At 37.4% G+C, this 18720-nt stretch overlaps 1 protein-coding gene across 1 annotated transcript; it reads left to right on the forward strand.

Moving 5' to 3' along the window:
• The first annotated feature begins 2486 nt into the window (after positions 1 to 2486).
• On the forward strand, positions 2487 to 18299 carry IRAK1BP1 (interleukin 1 receptor associated kinase 1 binding protein 1). Its single transcript, XM_081530389.1, has 4 exons — positions 2487 to 2828; positions 11029 to 11094; positions 17547 to 17677; positions 17785 to 18299. The coding sequence occupies exons 1-4, from the start codon at positions 2514 to 2516 to the stop codon at positions 18062 to 18064; spliced, it is 792 nt and encodes a 263-aa protein (XP_081386515.1). The 5' UTR covers positions 2487 to 2513; the 3' UTR covers positions 18065 to 18299.
• The last annotated feature ends 421 nt before the right edge of the window (positions 18300 to 18720 follow it).

Here is an 18720-nt window from a genome sequence, read left to right on the forward strand (position 1 = left end):
TTCTGCCCTCATTTTATAGACTATTGATATTTCTGCTTTACTGGCTTGCGTTATGGACCGAATTGTGTCCCCTCACCACCCAAATTCATAGGTTGAAGTGCTAACCCCCAATATTATTGTATTTAGAGATACGGTCTTTAAAGAGATTAAGGTTAAATGAGGTTAGAGCTCTAATCCAATACTCACTCATACGTGTCCAACTCTTTATGACCCCATAGACAGTAGCTCGTTAGGCTCCTCTGTCCATGGAATTCTCCAGGCAAGAATACTGGAGTGGGTTGCCATTCCCTTCTCCAGGGTATTTCAGAACTGGCCTTCTTAAAAGAAGAGAAACATCAGGGATCCCTGTGCACATAAGAAAGGTCACGTGAGGTCACAGTGAGAAGCTTGTCTGCAAACCAAGGAGACACCAAGCCTTCATCTTGGAATTCTTAGCCTCTAGAGAAAACAAATTTCTGTTCAGCCACCCACTCCATGGTATTTTATTATGGCAGCTATGAATGATCCAAGGTTTACATCTGTGAAATTATTCATTTTTCTTTCATTTTTTTTCTGTTAAGAGCTCACTAAACATTAAGACGGAGAAGGCAATGGCACCCCACTCCAGTACTCTTGCCTGGAAAATCCCATGGACGGAGGAGCCTGGTAGGCTACAGTCCATGGGGTCGCTAAGAGTCGGACACGACTGAGTGACTTCACTTTCACTTTTCCCTTTCATGCACTGGAGAAGGAAATGGCAACCCACTCCAGTATTCTTGCCTGGAGAATCCCAGGGATGGCAAGCCTGGTGGGCTGCCATCTATGGGGTCGCACAGAGTCGGACACGACTGAAGCGACTTAGCAGCTTAGCAGCAAACATTAAGACTATTAGCTTTTTATACAAATATTTTTTCCCAATTTGCCCCTCACCTTTTTGTTTGTTTCACATACTGACATTGTTTCAGTGTAGTCAAATTTTTCAGACCTTTCCTTATGGTTGTTGCATTTGAAATCATGCCTCAAAAGTCTTTTTCATTCCTATGTTACCCACTCTCTCTTCTCTTTTTTTTTTTTTGTCTCATCTGAATTTTATTTTTAGTGCATGTAAAATACAGATACTTTTTTCACATAGCCAAACAATTATCCCTGTATCACTTACTCATTTTCCCAGTTATTTGAAACTTACTTTTATCATACCCTAAATATTTATATGCAGTTAAAACTATTGCTTTTTACCTGTGATGTTCATTCATTCAGTGGCTCACCTTGAAGATTATATTTTTCCACATTTATCATTAAACAAAAAGAATTCTCCACAAGATTCAAGAAACATTATTTTTGGTGACAAATTATTTAAAAAATGTAGTGGGAAGGTTTTTAAAATTAAAATACTAACATATAATTGCTTTTATCTAACAATAAACATCAAAATAAATATATACAAAACTATCCATGAACCAATGAAGGGGTGGCAGGTACTGTCTGATTTCGTTGAATCATCTTACTCATCAAAAATAAAAGAATAATAATAGAGAAGAAACTACCTGAGGATTGTCGGTTGCCTTTTTCAGGCTCCTTTTAAGAGAATAGCCGCCTTAAATTAGCTGTCCAAAAAAATATTTTTCCCTCTGGGACAGGAGGTCTATTTTTATACATCATTACTTTTTGGTAGGAAGAAAATCTACTTAATGTGGGTTACTGGGTTAAAGATTGTGATGTTTTTTCAAGAAAAGGGTAAAGATAAGAACTAAGTAGGGTAAGGCTCTGCAATGTCCACGTTGAATGTGCTTCGATACCACTTGAGTTTCTCGTGTCCTTACTCAAGGCCAGAACCATTCCAGGAATTTTAGACAAAATTCGAGAGATTTGAAAAGCATGCCAAAGCTTTAGCTATTATCATTATCCATTATTTTCTGTTTTCCATATGGCAATTATTTCATGATCACATTGCAAATGTGGAATGTATTGTCAACACGGCTTTAGCGGCGATGAAACTGAGATTCGAGGAATCATAAACTTCCAAGATCAAACTGGTCAAGTTCATTCCAACACAAATCTCCGCGTTCTGTGGTGCCACGGGGTTCTCTGCGCCAACTGGAATGGTAAAGTCAGACAAAAGTAAAGACAAAACTGAACAGTCGCAGAGCCACAGCACATAAGGATAAAGAGAGCCGTCCTGGCCTCTGAGGAACCTTCCGAGGTACCCACGGCGCGTCGCCGGCCAAGGCAGACGGACAGCGTGGAAAGGGGAGCTCACTGAAAGGGTGGCCGCACAGAAACCTCCCTCAGGTTTTCCAAGGCCACAAAGTAAGCAAGTCAAAAACCAGAGCGCCGCGCTCAGTCAACAACTCGTAAAGGAGACGCGGCAAAATCCCCAGCAAAGCCTAACTCGCGTCCTCCACAGCGGCTCCTAGACCGCCAAGCCCATCCCGACATCCTTTGCGCAGCGCCGCGCCGCGCCAGCCTGGAGGCGCTTGGACCCCTTCGGCCGCCGTCGGCTCTGAGTTGCTACGGACAACTAAGCTGCCTTCGCTATGTCGTTGCAAGAGACCCCTCAGTCGCGGGTGTTCGTGGAACTGGTTCCCTGGGCTGACCGGAGCCGGGAGAACTATCTGCTCTCGGGCGGAGAGACTCTGCCCGGCCTCCGCCGCCTTCTCTCCTCAGCGCCGGCCCAAACTCCCACCCGCGAGGTGCATGTCAGCGGCACCGCGGAGGTGTCTGCGAGCCCTGACCGGGCGCAGGTGGTCGTGCAGGTGAGCAGCACCAAGGAGGCGGCGGCCGAGGCCAAGAAGAGCGTTTGCCGCCGCCTGGACTACATCACGCAGAGCCTCCGGCAGCAGGGCGTGCAGGTGAGAGCTCGGCGGGCCAGGAGCTTCCAGCCCGACCGCGAAAAGCCGGCGGCGGAGGGTAGGGGCGGGGAGGGTTTTGAGCGTCCGGGACACCTTTGTGTCTTCGGCGGCGTGAGGGGCGCGAGGACCTGGCTGAGTGTTTATCTGGCCGATCCTCCTCAGTTCAGTTCAGTCGCTCAGTCGTGTCCGACTCTTTGCAACCCCATGGACTACAGCACACCAGGCCTCCCTGTCCATCACCAACTCCCGGAGTTTACTCAAACCCATGTCTATCGAGTCGGTGATGCCATCCAGCCATCTCATCCTCTGTCGTCCCCTTCTCCTGCCTTCAATCTTTCCCAGCCCATCCTTCTAGGGGAAAGTAATTATCAGCCGCAGTGACTTGTAAAACAAAAAAATTAAAATTGAGTGGGGCTTTATTTGGTATCACTTGTTGCAGTAATTTGTTTTTAACCTTGAAATGACGAAGTTAAACTTGAAACAGTAAGATGTAAATGCTTGCATAAGTAGTGTGCTAGACACTGAATCATTTTTTTGTTTTTATTCTGCACCCCTCCTCCCAGCCTGGGAAAGCTTTACAAGAAGTGATTCTTCGGTATTTTTCGCAAAAAGTAATGTGGGGCTGGGGCGGGATAGGGGGAATATTGTACCCATTTTCATTTTATAAAGACTCAAAATTTTCTCCGAATTGTTTAGTTTTAGCTTAAAAAAGAAAATTAAGCCAGTGTATTGTACATGCCACATATATGAACTACCTCTTCTTACCAGAGATGTTCCTGAAACAAATCCCTAAATAAATCTTGCCCTAAGCCCACTTAAAAAAAAAAAAAAAATGAATGAGTCTTATTTAATTCGTGCAACACCCCTGTTAAGCAGGTTTAATATCCCCACTTTCCAGATTTAAGGAGGTTAAATAATGCTTTGAACACCCAGGGTTGTATTTGAACTCCTGTACTGTCAAAACCAACATCTAGGTTTCTTTCAACTAGCCTAGGCTCCAGATAATTAGCCTAGAATTAGAAAGCACAGACTTCGTAGGCTGTCTCAGATCCCTCATATTACAGAGTAGCCTGAAGGCCAGAGGTGTGATTTGTGTCCCCCCAACACTGAGTTCTTAAAAGTGCTCTTGTTAGAAATGACACACCCTGAAAAAGCAAGTCTTTATTTTAAGGAGAAATTTTATTTGTACTTATAAACATAGATTGCCTTTATAAACATAGATTTATTTTAAAAGTCATTTTGAAAAGATGTCTCGAAATAATTTTACAGTTTAGAAGGATTCTGCTGCTAATTATAAATTATGTGAATAAAATGAACTTAATATATAGAAAAATATTTTCTCCCCGAAACTGCTGCCAGTGCTGCAGATGTATTTGAATAATATAACTAATTCTTAACGTTTTTTACTTAAAATGTATACCGAGCTCACATGGCTGTAACTTCTAATATGTAAAATAGGATAAATCACTACATCCAACTTACAGTAATTACATTAAGACTTAGTGTTCAAGACACGCAAAGGTCAGTAATCTCCTGATTTATCTCTGCTGATGGAGGAAAGCAGTTGTAAATAATTTATTCAGTGAAAGAAAGTGAAGTCGCTCAGTGGTATCCAACTCTTTGCGACCCCATGGACTGTAGCCTACCAGGCTCCTCTCTCCATGAGATTTTCCAGGCAAGAGTACTGGAGTGGGTTGCCATTTTCTTCTCCGGGGGATCATCTCCATCCAGGGATCAAACCCGGGTCTCCCACATTGTAGGCAGATGCTTTACCGTCTGAGCTACCAGGGAAGTCCAATTTGTTCAGTAGACAATGCAAATAAAATCATTTATATTACATTTCAGGGTGAATTTAATGGGTCTTCACAAAATCTTTATTCATTTTAAACTGTAAAATCTGTGTTTATAAACATCACTCCCCTGATTAAAAGGCCCCTCATATTCCAAACTCTTTTGCTTAATAGATGGAGCTTAACTCTCATTTCCTGTCGTCTCCTCCCCTCATAGACTGACTTCCAGTTTTTTCCTTTAAAACCCAGCCCAAGTTCACTTCTTGAGCACTTTTTTCCTACACTACTCCTTGCATACCATACTCCATTCCCCACCTTTCATAAAATGTATCACTTTATAGTATAACTACTGTTTTCGTTGTCTCTCCTCCATATTCTAAACCTCTCCAGAGTGGAGACCATTTTGTCTCTTGTTTGTTTTGTATTGATGGCTTATGTTTCATACTCCTCAAATAATGTGTACTTAGAAAATGGTTTTTAATAAACTGTTCAGCTATTGTATAGATCATATATAGTTTTATGGTTATATATAGTTTCACCTGTGAAGGCATGACCTCATTTTGAGTGTTTTCATGGAAAAATGTTTCAAAGTCCCAAGCAATATTTACTCATTCAACCATAAAATACTTATTAAACGTTCCTGATTGCTGCATTTTAAATAAAATACTTAGTAAACATTCCCTATCACTGTTCCTATTTTTCTGTTATCTTTTCTTTTGATATTTATGAGAACTTTAAAAATTAAGATTATCAATAACTGTCTCTCATATATTGCAGAAATTTTCCCAATATCATATTTGCCATGTAACCTTGTTTGCAGTATTAAACATTAAAAATTTTAAAGATTTATTTAAATTCTCTTAATAGTACAATTTTTCACGATATTTTTGAGTCTTCTAGTAAATCACTTAAACTCTTCGAAGTTTTATTTTCGTCATAAAGAAGGCTTCTCTTAAGGAGATTGAAGCTAACTGATGAGAGTTTTTTAAATCCCCAAATTTGTAAGAACTAATGTAATCTGTTTTTATTGTTTTCTTGTTCTGCTTCATATGTTAGTTAAACACTACTGTTTTTATTGTTTTTCACTTCAAGTAAACATTTCTACTGCAAAAAAAAAAAAGTTTTCTGACTTTGGTGTAATGTTTACTGGTTCCTTCCCAAGCCTGAGGCTACATAACCATTAACTAATATTTCCTGGACTTTTTAGGGACTCGCTATAGTACATTAAATATTTACCACATTTGGAATTTATTTTGGTATAAGGAAAAGGGTTTTGTCTTCTCCTAAATGGGTAAGTTGCTGTACTTACCCATTTAGAAGAAAACATCTATTGAAATCATTTATTGAAGTCTATCTTTCCCTTACTGCACATGCAAGAATCTAACTCAAGTGCCCTTAAAAATAAAAATTACTGCTTTGTTTGATCTTATGGTTGATTCAATAATAAGAAAACAAATAGCTCAATTAAAAAGCATAAAATACCTGAATATATACTTCACCAAAGAATATATATATAGATGGTAAGTAAACACATGAAAAGATCCTCCACATTATTTGTCATTAAAGAAATGCAAATTAAAACCACAATGTGATACCCATTATGCATCCATTAGATTGACTAAAATCCAATGTCATTGATGATAAAATGCTGGCAAAGATGTGGAACAACAGAAATTTTCATTCATTGCTGGTGAGACTGCAAAGTGGTATAGCCACTTTGAAAGACAATCTTACAGCTTCTTTCTTATAAAGTTAGACTTACCAAAGGAACCATTAACCCACAAGAGAATCAAAGACTTATGTTGACATATAAATTTGCATAAGAATATTTATAGCAGGTTTATTCATAAATCACTAAAACTAAAACTTTAGAACTTGGAACAGCCAAGATGTTTTCAACAGCAGAATGGATAACTGTTACATCCCTGCATTGGAAAATTACTCAGCAGTAAAGAGGTACAAGCTATTGATTCACAGAAGAAAATCTTAAATATTATAACTGAAAGAAACCAGATTCAAAAGATTTACATTTCTGTGATCCATTCATGTGACATTCTGCAAAAGGGAAAACTATAGGGACATAAATCAGTGGACAGGGGTTGTTTGATGGCAAAGTGATTAACTATAAGGAGGTGCACAGAGAAACTTTTCAAGGGAAAAAAGCTATTCTGTGTGGTACTGGGGTGGTGAATACATTTGTCAAAACCCATAAAACTGTAAATCACAAAAAAGGAACATTAATTATGTAAATTAAAAAAAAAACACAGGTCAGTTCCAGGACAGAACACAGACTGTCACAAATGAACCTAACTTTTACAAATGAATGACGTAATTGCACTGAACATGGGGATAGAAGGTGAGCGGAGTATCCTAGGTAAGTTTGGAAAATTACGTTCTACTAGAAACTAATGATAAAGATGAAAGATACATAAACTCTGTACTCTAGTTAGTAAATGTTTTTTCCAGGGTTTACAGCTCTGAAACTGCTTTATATATATAATAGTCTTGAAAAATAGGTGGTTGGTGGATGAGGGGAATCAGGTTTCTGACTATTGGAGAGGAAGTTACAGATAAGAAAGGAAGGTTAGAATAAACTCTGTGGTTCTTAGAGTTAGAAACATCAGTATGAACTCATGTTTAGCTTAGTATATATCAGATGGATAGATACAGAAACAGTTGTGGGTATATGTGTGTATGTGAGTTTGTACACATGTATTATCAAACTCGATCCATTGAGGGCCTACAAGGAATGACACTTGGATAGTGATGAGCAGTTTCAACACCCAGGTCTTGGTTCTAAATACCAATCTCAGAGAAAGATAGTAAGCTTCTTGGTGAAGTGGCTGATTCTGGGACTGGGCAGGGAAACCATGTGAGCCAGTAGCATCTTGTACCAGAAAGTAAGGAAGTGCTCCAAAAATAAAAGGATGGATGTATGTCAAGGAATATAAGATCCATCCTGAAAGAAATCTCAGTAGCCAAAGCTAGAACAGTTTAAGCAGCAAAATAAATAATGTAGTATTACACTGAGGGAATATCAGCTGGACTTAGTGACTTGCCTCCTACGAATAAACCATGGGAAAAGAAAAATAGTAACTTTAAAGGAGACTGGAGGACATGACCTTAATGAAGTACCAAGGTTAACATCACGAGTAATGTCACGTGGATATCATGTACTCTCTGAGATGCTGCAATGAGAAGGGCACTTCACCCCTGTGATAGTCTTTCCTTAAACCTACAACCCTGGTCTGATCATGAGGAAGAACCACCAAATAAACCCAAATTGAGGAATATCCTGCAAAATACCTGACCAAAACTTTCAAGGTTATGAAGACAAGACTGAGAAATTGTCTTAGAGGAGATTAAGGAGACATGGCAAATTAATCTAATGTAGTATCATGGATTAGATTCTGAAATAGTAAAAGAACATTAATAGAAACACTGGTGAAATGCAAGTAAAATTTGTACTTTAGTTAATGATTATGTACCAATGATGGTTTTGTAGTTTGACATGTGCTAACAAAGGTCCATCTAGTCAAAGCTATGGTTTTTCCAGTAGTCATGTATGGACGTGAGAGTTGGACTAAAAGAAATCTGAGAACAGAAGAATTGATGCTTTTAAACTGGTGTTGGAGAAGACTCTTAAGAGTCCCTTTAACTGCAAGGAGATCAAACCAGTCAATCCTAAAGGAGATCAGTCCTGAATATTCATTGGAAGGACTGATGCTGAAGCGCCAATACTTTGGCCACCTGATGCGAAGAACTGACTCACTGAGAAAAACCCCGATGCTAGGAAAGGTTTGAAGGCAGGAGGAGAAGGGGACAACAGAGGATGAGACGGTTGGATGGCATCACTGACTCAATGGACATGAGTTTGAGTAAACTCCAGGAGTTGGTGATGGACATGGAAGCCTGGCATGCTGCAGTCCATGGGGTCGCAGAGAGTTGGAAAAGACAGCGACTGAACTGAACTGATATGTACCATAGTAATAAAAAAATGGTAACATCAGAAAAATCTGAAACTGAGGTATATGGAACTCTACTATCTTGGCAACTTTTCTGTAGATTTTAAATTTTTCTAAAGTAGAAGTTATTAAAAGGTTACAGAACAGCATGTAGAGTATAATTTCATTATGAAGAATTCTGTACATAGATCTACAAATTTTTATGTGCATGGATAGATGATTTAATTGTTTACTGAAATATTAACATAAGGGGTTTGGAGACTATTTGTTCTTTCTCTAGTATTAAATATTCATTAATTAGTGTATATTGTTTTTATAAAAACTATAATGTTAAGTGCAACAATAAAAGATACTTTCTTTTTTTCTACCTTTCCTAAAATTATTTCTCTAATGGTTTTTCAGTCAGAAGTCTTATATATATTTATCAAGTGAAGTGGGGGAAGACTGAAAAAAAGACATCTAAGAAAATAGAAGATATGTTTACATGTCATGAAAGAATATTAAATGACAAATGTTTCATGTATCAAGTTTCATGTTTTCAACTTCAAGCAATGTATACAGCATTGGTTTAGTTTATATTTATCAATACTGTAATTTTCTACAATGAATAAATATTACCATAAAATGATAATAAATGTTATCACAAAAATGAATTAATATTTTCATTGAAACTAACATCAGAGCTATAATTGGAACTTAAGTTCAGATTTTAAGGTTAAAGTTTTTTTGAATTTTCTAGGTCTATAAATGGCTTGAAATTAGTGTATATCTTAAAATTCATGTGCATCTAAATCCTTTACCAAATAACATAATTAAATGATCAAGCATCATAATCTTTATTTTGCATATATTTTTAAAGATACAAATATTTATAAAATATAAGTTATGCCTATCCCCAAGAGTGGGAGTAGGTCAAGAATTCATTTCACTAAATTTTAAAACTCTTTTGAAACATAAATAAGTGTAACTTTTTTATCAGAATTATATATCCTGTACTTACCCAGAGAATCAAAAAGCATTAATGTTACTTTTCTAAGAACAGGCTGGCTTAGGTCCAGTATTTCAGGAAATGTTTATATCATAATGGTATTGCATCTCTGTTTGCTGAGTGCCTTCTGTGTCAAGCATTTTATTTACAACTTTTCATTAAATCCTCAAAAAGGTTCAGTGTGATCTCGAAGGTAACAGCACTGAGTGGCAGCTTGAAGCAAGATCTGAGTTCCCTGCCTGGGAATCAAACCTGGGCTGGCTGGATGAAAACCAGGAATCCTAACCACTAGACCACTGCTACTGCTAAGTCGCTTCAGTCGTGTCCAACTCTGTGCGACCCCATAGACGGCAGCCCACCAGGCTCCGCCGTCCCTGGGATTCTCCAGGCAAGAATACTGGCTAGAAGCAAAGCCCTGGCCCTTGACCTCTTTGTAAAAAGAATTTTCCTAAGAGACCAAGGTTGTAAAACAGCAGAGATTATTAGAAGCACCATACATGTGAAAGAGCACAAAGAAAAGCAGTTTATTTAGGACAGAAGTAAAGCAGAGCTACACACTCAGAGAAGAATTAGGGCATCTCTGCTAAGGAAGAGCACTAAAGGTGTGATCTGAGTTGCTTAAATAGGGGCCTTCTTCCAGGTCTTTGTTTTCCTCTAGCCAGTTATCTTGCTTGTTGCCCATGTCTGATCTGACTCAGGGCCCTGTTCAATGTGTGCTTGAATCTTTTGGCCAAGATGGATTCCAGCACAAGGGTCTCTAAGGGGTTGGCAAAACAAATTATGGGTTAGCACCCCCTTCCTCTTTGACCCCCTAGGAACTTTTCTGCACATGTACAGTCAGGGAGGTCTCCTTTTCCTGAAGAATGAAAGATCGGGTCATCTTTTTACTCCAGCAGAGCTTAGTTCCTCTCTGCTCCCGCCATTATCTTTTTCCCTGAAATGCTGGGAGAGGGAGAGACAAGCTCCAGTTGCTCAGCCTGACAAACTCCAGTGGCTCAGCCTGGGGCCCATCTACCTACTACCTCACATGCAGTGTAACACAATTTTATGAGTGTAGAAACTATGTCTCAAAAAGTTGAGTAACTTGCCCAAAGTTGTATACTGTATGTTTTCAGTAAATTAGTATTATTTGTAAGTTAAACATTTTATAAACTCTAACACCCCTACAACACTCAGAATGTTTTATGTAAAAATAATGCTTCATACATATATATACATATATATATATATATATCACCCTAAGTTCATACTTTTTTGAACTAGCTAATGTAAAATATTTGTAGGTTTCTGAATTGATGTTATTTTTAGCAAAGTTTTAAAGCATTAGGCAAGCCAGTTCTTTTCGCATATTTTGTTATTCTGATTGTAATAAGTACAGGTTTGTACTTTATGTTTTAGAGTAATTGTATTTAGTAGCCAAACAATTAGTAATCATATTCTTGTACTTTCTTTTTCAGTCAGAAAATGTAACTGTGACAAAGGATTTTAAAAGGGTAGAAAATGCTTATCACATGGAAGCAGAGGTATGTATTATCTTCACAAATAATTGGAAACAGCATGACTTTGTGGGGACAATTTGCATTGAATTTTATTCTTGAAAGTCAAGTACAGGAAAAATACTTCTCATGGTGTTGATAAAAGATCGTTTTTCTGAAAATCATTTTTGGTGTTACATATCTGGGTGAGATTTAAGAGAAATTGTTTTGAAATGGAATAAAAATAGCAAGAGGGAAGTAGCATTTAATTGCCACCTGAATAAAATTTTAGTAATGTTATCATGTAGTCAACGGGAGGGAACACTACAGAGGAAAAATTTCTTCTCCTCAGATAAATAGCAAATTAATAGTCATAGCATAAAGGATTGAAAGACTTCAACATTCTTTTGTTTCACAAGACAATTTTATTTTGTGTTAAGATTTATTTAAAAATAAAAACTACTCAACCTTTGCACAAATTGAAAAAATTGTGCATTTTTTTACACACAATTAATGAAAACATTTCATTCCTACAACTGTTGAGCTTTTTACTTCAAAGATTTTATGATCAGGACTTTATGAAGTCAGAGTACGTTATAAGTAGTTACAGCTAGATTAGAAGACTGCCGTCTCTTTTTGATTCCAAACTTCTTGGAGTGTGTGCTTGGTCATACCGCTTCCTTGCCACAGGAAACAAACAAGTTGGATTAGAATGGAATTTTGTTAATCTGATCAGAGAACCTTTGCCTTTAGAGGTGGAAAATAATTCAAGAAATCACCTAGTCCTTCCTTCGGGCAGATAATACATTATTTTTCCTAAATTTAAGGGTGTGGCTTTAGGCTTAGATAGCTTAGGCTCAGACTTTTTTAAAGATCATATTACAAGAATTAGAATGGAAATTAGAATCCTAGTTTCTTACCTCTTGAGTTAGTAATTATCATAATACACTGTTGTCCCTATATTTACTTGAATAAATGTGTAATTTTTTCACTTAAAATTTAACTATCTGAAGGAATTTTAAAAATACTTATGATTTTGGGCTTCCCTGTTGGCTCAGCAATAAAAAAAATCCGCCTGCAATGCAGGAGATGTCGTAAGCACCTCAGGTTCAATTCCTGGCTCTGGAAGATCCCCTGGAGAAGGAAATGGCAACCCACTCCAGTATTCTTGCCTGGGAAATCCAATGGACAGAGGAGCCTGACAGGCTATAGTCCACGGGGTCGCAAAGAGTCCAGACTTAGTGACTAAACAACAACAACGATGATTTTAGGGATCCACCTGGGAAATGTTGAAGTAAAACCTTGGCTTTGCAATTCCTTTATCTCTACTCTTGACACTTCTCATGTTGTTTTCTTGTTATAGTTTCAATGTTGGAGAGACTTTAAAAGCCTGGGACATAATAATCATTCAAAAAAAGTCTATTAAATAGGAAAAGTAGTATAACCAGTTTTTCCTCTCCTTTTCCCCTGCACGCTTCCATGTTTCAGGTATTTTCCATACATTATCTCATCTAATCTTTTCTCAACTCTTCATTTTTGTTGTGAAATATTTTATACATGGTTTGTGGTTTTAGTGATTTTAGTTGCTAAGTCGTGTCCGACTCTTGTGACCCCATGGACTATATATAGCCGTCTAGGCTCCTATGTCTATGGGATTCTCCCAACCCACTCCAGTATTCTTGCCTGGAGAATTTATGCATTTAAATCATATTTCTCCTATCTTATTTTTCCCCTATGTTCAGCAAAAATATTGTTCAAAATCAAAGGCCAATTATAGACTTTTTCAGAAAGGTGAAAGAATTCGTTACCATAGACCTTCAATCCAAGGAATGTTAAATGGAGTTGGGTAGGTGGAAGAGAATAGTACTAGAAAGGAATAGGAATCTACACAGAGAAATGAAGAACACTGAAAATGGTAACTACATAGGTAGATATGATATTTTCCTTATATCTCTATAACTCTACACCTATATAAATTGTTTAAACAAAAATGATAATGATGAACTTTATAACATATGTAAAAGTAAAACATACAACAGCAGTAGCATGAAGGGAGAAATATAAGTATAATATTTAAAGTTTCTTATGTGTGAAATGGTGTATCTCATGAAGGGAGAAATATAAGTATAATATTTAAAGTTTCTTATGTGTGAAATGGTGTATCTCTTGAAGGTAGATTGCGATAAATTAAACATGTATATACTGTAAACTCTAAAGCAGACACTAAAGTAACAAGTTACAGTAAAGAAACCAATGAAGGATATTAAATGGAATAATAAAAAATATACTCAATCTCCTCCAAAAAAGGCAGAAAATGGGGAGAGGGGAACAAAGAAAATATGAAACAAATAGAAAATCAGTAGCAAGATCAGAAGTTTAAATATAACCATATCAATAACCACGTTAAATACAAATAATTTAAGGGGCTTCCCCAATGGCTCAGTAAAGAACCTGCCTGCCAGTGCAGGAGACATAAGAGACACAGGTTCAATCCCTGGGTCAGGAAGATCCCCTGGAGGAGAGCATGGCAAGCCACTCCAGTATTCTTGCCTGTAGTATGGACAGAGGAGTCTGGCAGGCTACGGTCCATAGGGTCGCAAAGAGTCAGACACAACTGAAGTGACTTACACACACACATTCATTATGTATGCTCATGCATATTTCTTACATATATACTTACGTATGGTGATATATGGGCTTCCCAGGTGGTGCCAGTGATAAAGAACCTGCCTGCCAATGCAGAAGGCATAGGAGATGCGAGTTCGATCCCTAGATTGGGAAGATCCCCTGGAGGAAGGCATGGCAACTCACTCCAGTATTCTTGCCTGGAGAATCCCATGGACAGAGGAGCCTGGCAGGCCTTGGTCCATGGGGTCACAAAGAGTCAGACCCAACTGAAGCGACTTTGCATGCACGCATGCCGATATATAAGTGAGATGAATGATAGTAATGATACAAGCGATGGGCTGGAATACTTAGGATTATTTTGTTATTATAAAGTTATTATATTATTATACAACCCATAAAGTGGTATAGTGTTATTTAAAGTGGACTTGGATTAGTTGTAAATATGTATTATGTACTTTAGGGAAACCACTAATAAAAGCTTAAAAAAATATAACTGATATGCTAAGAAAGGAGAAGAAAAAAGAAACCATGAAATGCTCAATTAAAATCACAAACGACATAAGACAGAACTTAGAAGAAAAGAACAAAGGGAACAAATCGAAAACAGTGAAGAATATGGTGGAGATTAATCCAGCTATATCAGTAATGCTTTGAATATCAGTGGTCTAAATGCAGCAATTAAACAACAGATTGTCACAGTGGATCAAAAAACACCACCCAACCATATTTTGTCTATGAGAAACGTTTTAAATATAAAGACATATATAGATTAAAAGTAAATCCATGGAGAAAAGTTAATCATGCTAACTAATCAAAAGGAAGCAAGAGTCACTATTGTAATTTTAGACAGAGCAGACTTCATAATAGGGAGTTATCAAGGATACAGAAGGGCAGTTTTCCAAGAAACATAACAATCCATGGGGACTTCCCTGGTGGTCCAGTGGTTGAGACTCTGCTTCCAGTGCAGGGGGCGCAGGTTCGATTCCTGGTCAGGGAACTAAGATCCCACATGCCACACTGTGGCACAGCCAAAAAGTAGTAACAGTCCTTGATATGCATTCTCCTGAGTGTCAAACTACATCAGGCAAAAACTAATAGAACCACTAGGAGAAATAGATGAGTCCACTATCACAGTTGGAGTCTCCAACTTCCTTTATCAACAAGGGACAGATTCAGGGACTTCCCTGGTGGTCCAGTGGTTAAGAGTCTACCGTGCACTGCAGGGGACATGGGTTCAGTCCCTGGTCAGGAAACTAAGATCCCACATGCCATGGAGCAACTAAGCCTGTGGGCCGCAACTACACAGCTTATACACCACACAAAAAATTCCACATGATGCAATGAAGATCCTGCGTGCAGCAACTAAGACCTGATGTAGCCAAATAAATTTTTTTTTAAAAAAAAAAAGGAAAGTCACTAAAAAGAAGGGGCAGATTCCGCAGGCATAAAATCTAGTTAAATTCAACAATACCATCAATTGACTGGATATAATGGACATCTACAGGGCTTCTCGGGTGGTTCAGTGGTAAAGATCCACCTTCCAATCAGGAGACATGGGTCCCATCGATCTCTGGGTCAAGAAGATCTCCTGGAGAAGGAAATGGCAACTCACTCCAGTATTCTTGTCTGGAAAATCCCATGGACAGAGGAGCCATGGGTTCGCAAAGAGTTGGACACAACTTAGTGACTCAAAAACAACAACAAAATGGAAATCTATAAATTACTTCCCCCTGAACAGAATTCTTCTCAAGCTCTCATGGAACATTTGCCATGATATCACACATTTGGAGTTTGGGTCTTTCAAGAACAAGCCACCCATTCTCAATACTTGGCTCTGCAGTAAACCTTTCTCTCCTCCCCACTCCCCTAAAATACATTCTAGGCCAAAACTTATACTTTAACAAATTTAAAAGGATAGACAATATAATGTCTGCTCTCTGATCACAATGGAATTAAACGAAATCAGTGACGGAAACATAATTGGAAAATCCCCAAATATGTGGAGATTAAACAACACAATGCTAAATGACATGTGGATCAATGAAGAAATCCCAAGAGAAATTTTAAAATATTTAGAACTAAATGAAAATGAAAATACAATCTATCAAAAACTATGAGATGCAGCAAAAGCAGGGCTTAGAGAGAAATTGTAGCATTGAATGCATATAGTAAAAAGAAGGAAAGTCTGAAATAAATAAGCTTCTGCCTTAAGAAACTAGAAAAAAGAGCAAATTAATCCAAAGTAAGTATTGAAACCAGACGGAACATCAGTCTTCCATGGATAACATTTATGATGAAAGGCAACTGTTCTATATTGTATAAGATGACTCTTTGCTACTTCAGCCTGTACTTCAGTATCTGTACATTATTGTTTTACATAATTTACATAAAGTACTTCAGTACCTGTACTTTATTGTTTTACATATTGAGCTTGTGTAAAGTTTCCTTCGGAAAAAGGTTTAGTTTGCTTCCATAGAATGTTTGAAGACTACAGTGTTCAAGTATTGCTGAATATATAAGAACTGCTTCCACATAGTTAAAGGCAGATAGCATAATGAAATAGATGAGCTTCTGCATATAGATCTGAAAGTAACTTGGATGAAGAAGCATACCCCACTGACAGCAATGAAGCATGAAGTAATTAGCGCTAATCAGGAAGCTAGCTAATGTCTAAAGAGATGTCTAAAGAGTCATGAAATATTATCAGGCTAAGAATTTAGCCAAATAATAAAATTGCATCAAACCTAGACGGTGATTCGTTTCACATATGATAATTTACAAGCTTCGATGCCATTCTCCCATATCATCCTGCCCTCACCCTCTCCCATAGAGTCCATAATACTGTTCTATATATCTGTGTCTCTTTGTGTTGTCTCGCATACAGGGTTATCTTTACCGATTTACTAAATTCCATATATATGACCCAGAGGGATGGGATGGGGAGGGAGGTGGGAGGCGGGTTCTGGAAGGGGAACACATGTACACCCATGGTGGATTCATGTCAATGTATGGCAAAACCAATACAATATTGTAAAGTTAAAAAATAGATAAATAAATAATTTTAAATAAAATTGAAGGGGAAGCCACCCAATTCTGTTTCATAAAAAGTTCCTGACTGATTTAAAATGAATTTTAAAAAATACATTTGAATCGGTTCTTTTGAGATGGATGAAACTGGAGCCCATTATACAGAGTGAAGTAAGCCAGAAAGAAAAACGCCAATACAGTATACTAATGCATATATATGGAATTTGAAAGATGGTAACGATAACCCTATTTGCAAGACAGAATAAGAGACACAGATGCATAGAACAGTCTTATGGACTCTGAGGGAGAAGGTGAGGGTGGGACGTTCTGGGAGAATAGCATTGAAACATGTATATTATCATATGTGAAACAGAACACCATTCCATGTTCGATGCATGAGACAAATGCTCAGGGCTGAGGCAATGGGATGACCCAGAGGGATGGGATGGGGAGGGAGGTGGGTGGGGGGTCCAGGAAGGGGAACACATGTAAACCCATGGCTGATTCATGTCAATGTATGGCAAAAACTACTACAATATTGTAAAGTAATTAGCCCCCAACTAAAATAAATAAATTTATTTAAAAAATGAAAGAATAAAAATTAAATTAAAAAAAATAAATAAAATGTTCAAGTCAACATTAAACAAATTACAAAATTCATAAGCAAAAATAAATTCAATAACAAAATTTGGTTATAAGTACCAAGTAGGCCCTTCTTATCTGTTACATACTATAAAATGACCTCGCTATAGTCTGTCTTTACTTTTTTTTAACTCACATTTAGAAAAAAATTTGAAATCATGAATCAGACATGAAAATAATTTCAACTGGTATTTCGTTTACAGGTCTGCATTACATTTACAGAATTCGGAAAAATGCAAAATATCTGTAACTTTCTTGTTGAAAAGCTAGATAGCTCTGTTGTCATCAGCCAAGCCCAGTTCTATCATATGCCAGGTTCTGTTGAGAACCTTCGGTAAGTTAAGCACATCTTTAAATGAATTATCAACTAATTAAACAAAACTGTTTCATCCTACAGTTTGTTGAATGTCTTACTAATCATCTCTGCATTTAATTCCTAAGACGACAAGCCTGTCTTGCTGCTGTAGAAAACGCATGGCGCAAAGCTCAAGAAGTCTGTAACCTTGTTGGCCAAACTCTAGGAAAACCTTTAATAATCAAAGAAGAAGAAACGAAAGAATGGGAAGGCCAAATAGATGATCCCCAGTCATCCAGACTTTCAAGTTCATTAACCGTACAACAAAAAATCAAAAGTGCAACAATACATGCTGTTTCCAAAGTATTTATAACTTTTGAAGTAAAGGGGAGAGAGAAGAAAAAAAAAACACATCTAAAATTCTGACCAAAATATATTGTGTTTGTATCTTTTTTAATCTATTTTTATACTTTTTATAATGTTGTTTTTGTCCTAAATACATATATTATATAGTATATAATAAAGTGTTTCACCCCCAAGTCTCTCAATCCTTGAATATAGTTCCACAGAATACTTATGTTTACTTTCTGTTTTCACAAACTTATTATGGGAAATACTCTGGAAATAAATGTGTTATATACGCTTGTATACAGACAGTTCATATAAGTGCATGTGTAAATAATTTTGTATTTCTACTCTGGAAAAAAATGTTGACACAGTTATTAACATGATTCTTAACATTCATTCTTAGAAAGAACGGTGGGCTTCTCTGGTAGCTCAGTAAAGAATCTACCTACAATGCAGGAGACCTGGGTTGGATTTCTGGGTTGGGAAGATCCCCTGGAGGAGGGTATGGCCACCTGCTCCAGTATTCTTGCCTGGAGAATTCCATGGACAGAGGAGCCTGGCGGGCTACAGTCCATGGGGTTGCAAAGAGTCAGACACAACTGAGTGATTAACTTTCACACTTTCACAACATTCATTCTTAGAACAATAAGCAATACATAACTTTTGATAAAAGGATAATGATGTATACCTAAGAAAATATTTTGATGCCAGCAATAAAAGGTAATATATGGACC

This window comes from Giraffa tippelskirchi, chromosome 9 (assembly GCF_054371585.1).
Source record: "Giraffa tippelskirchi isolate mGirTip1 chromosome 9, T2T-mGirTip1v1.2.pri, whole genome shotgun sequence".
NCBI lineage: Eukaryota > Metazoa > Chordata > Mammalia > Artiodactyla > Giraffidae > Giraffa > Giraffa tippelskirchi.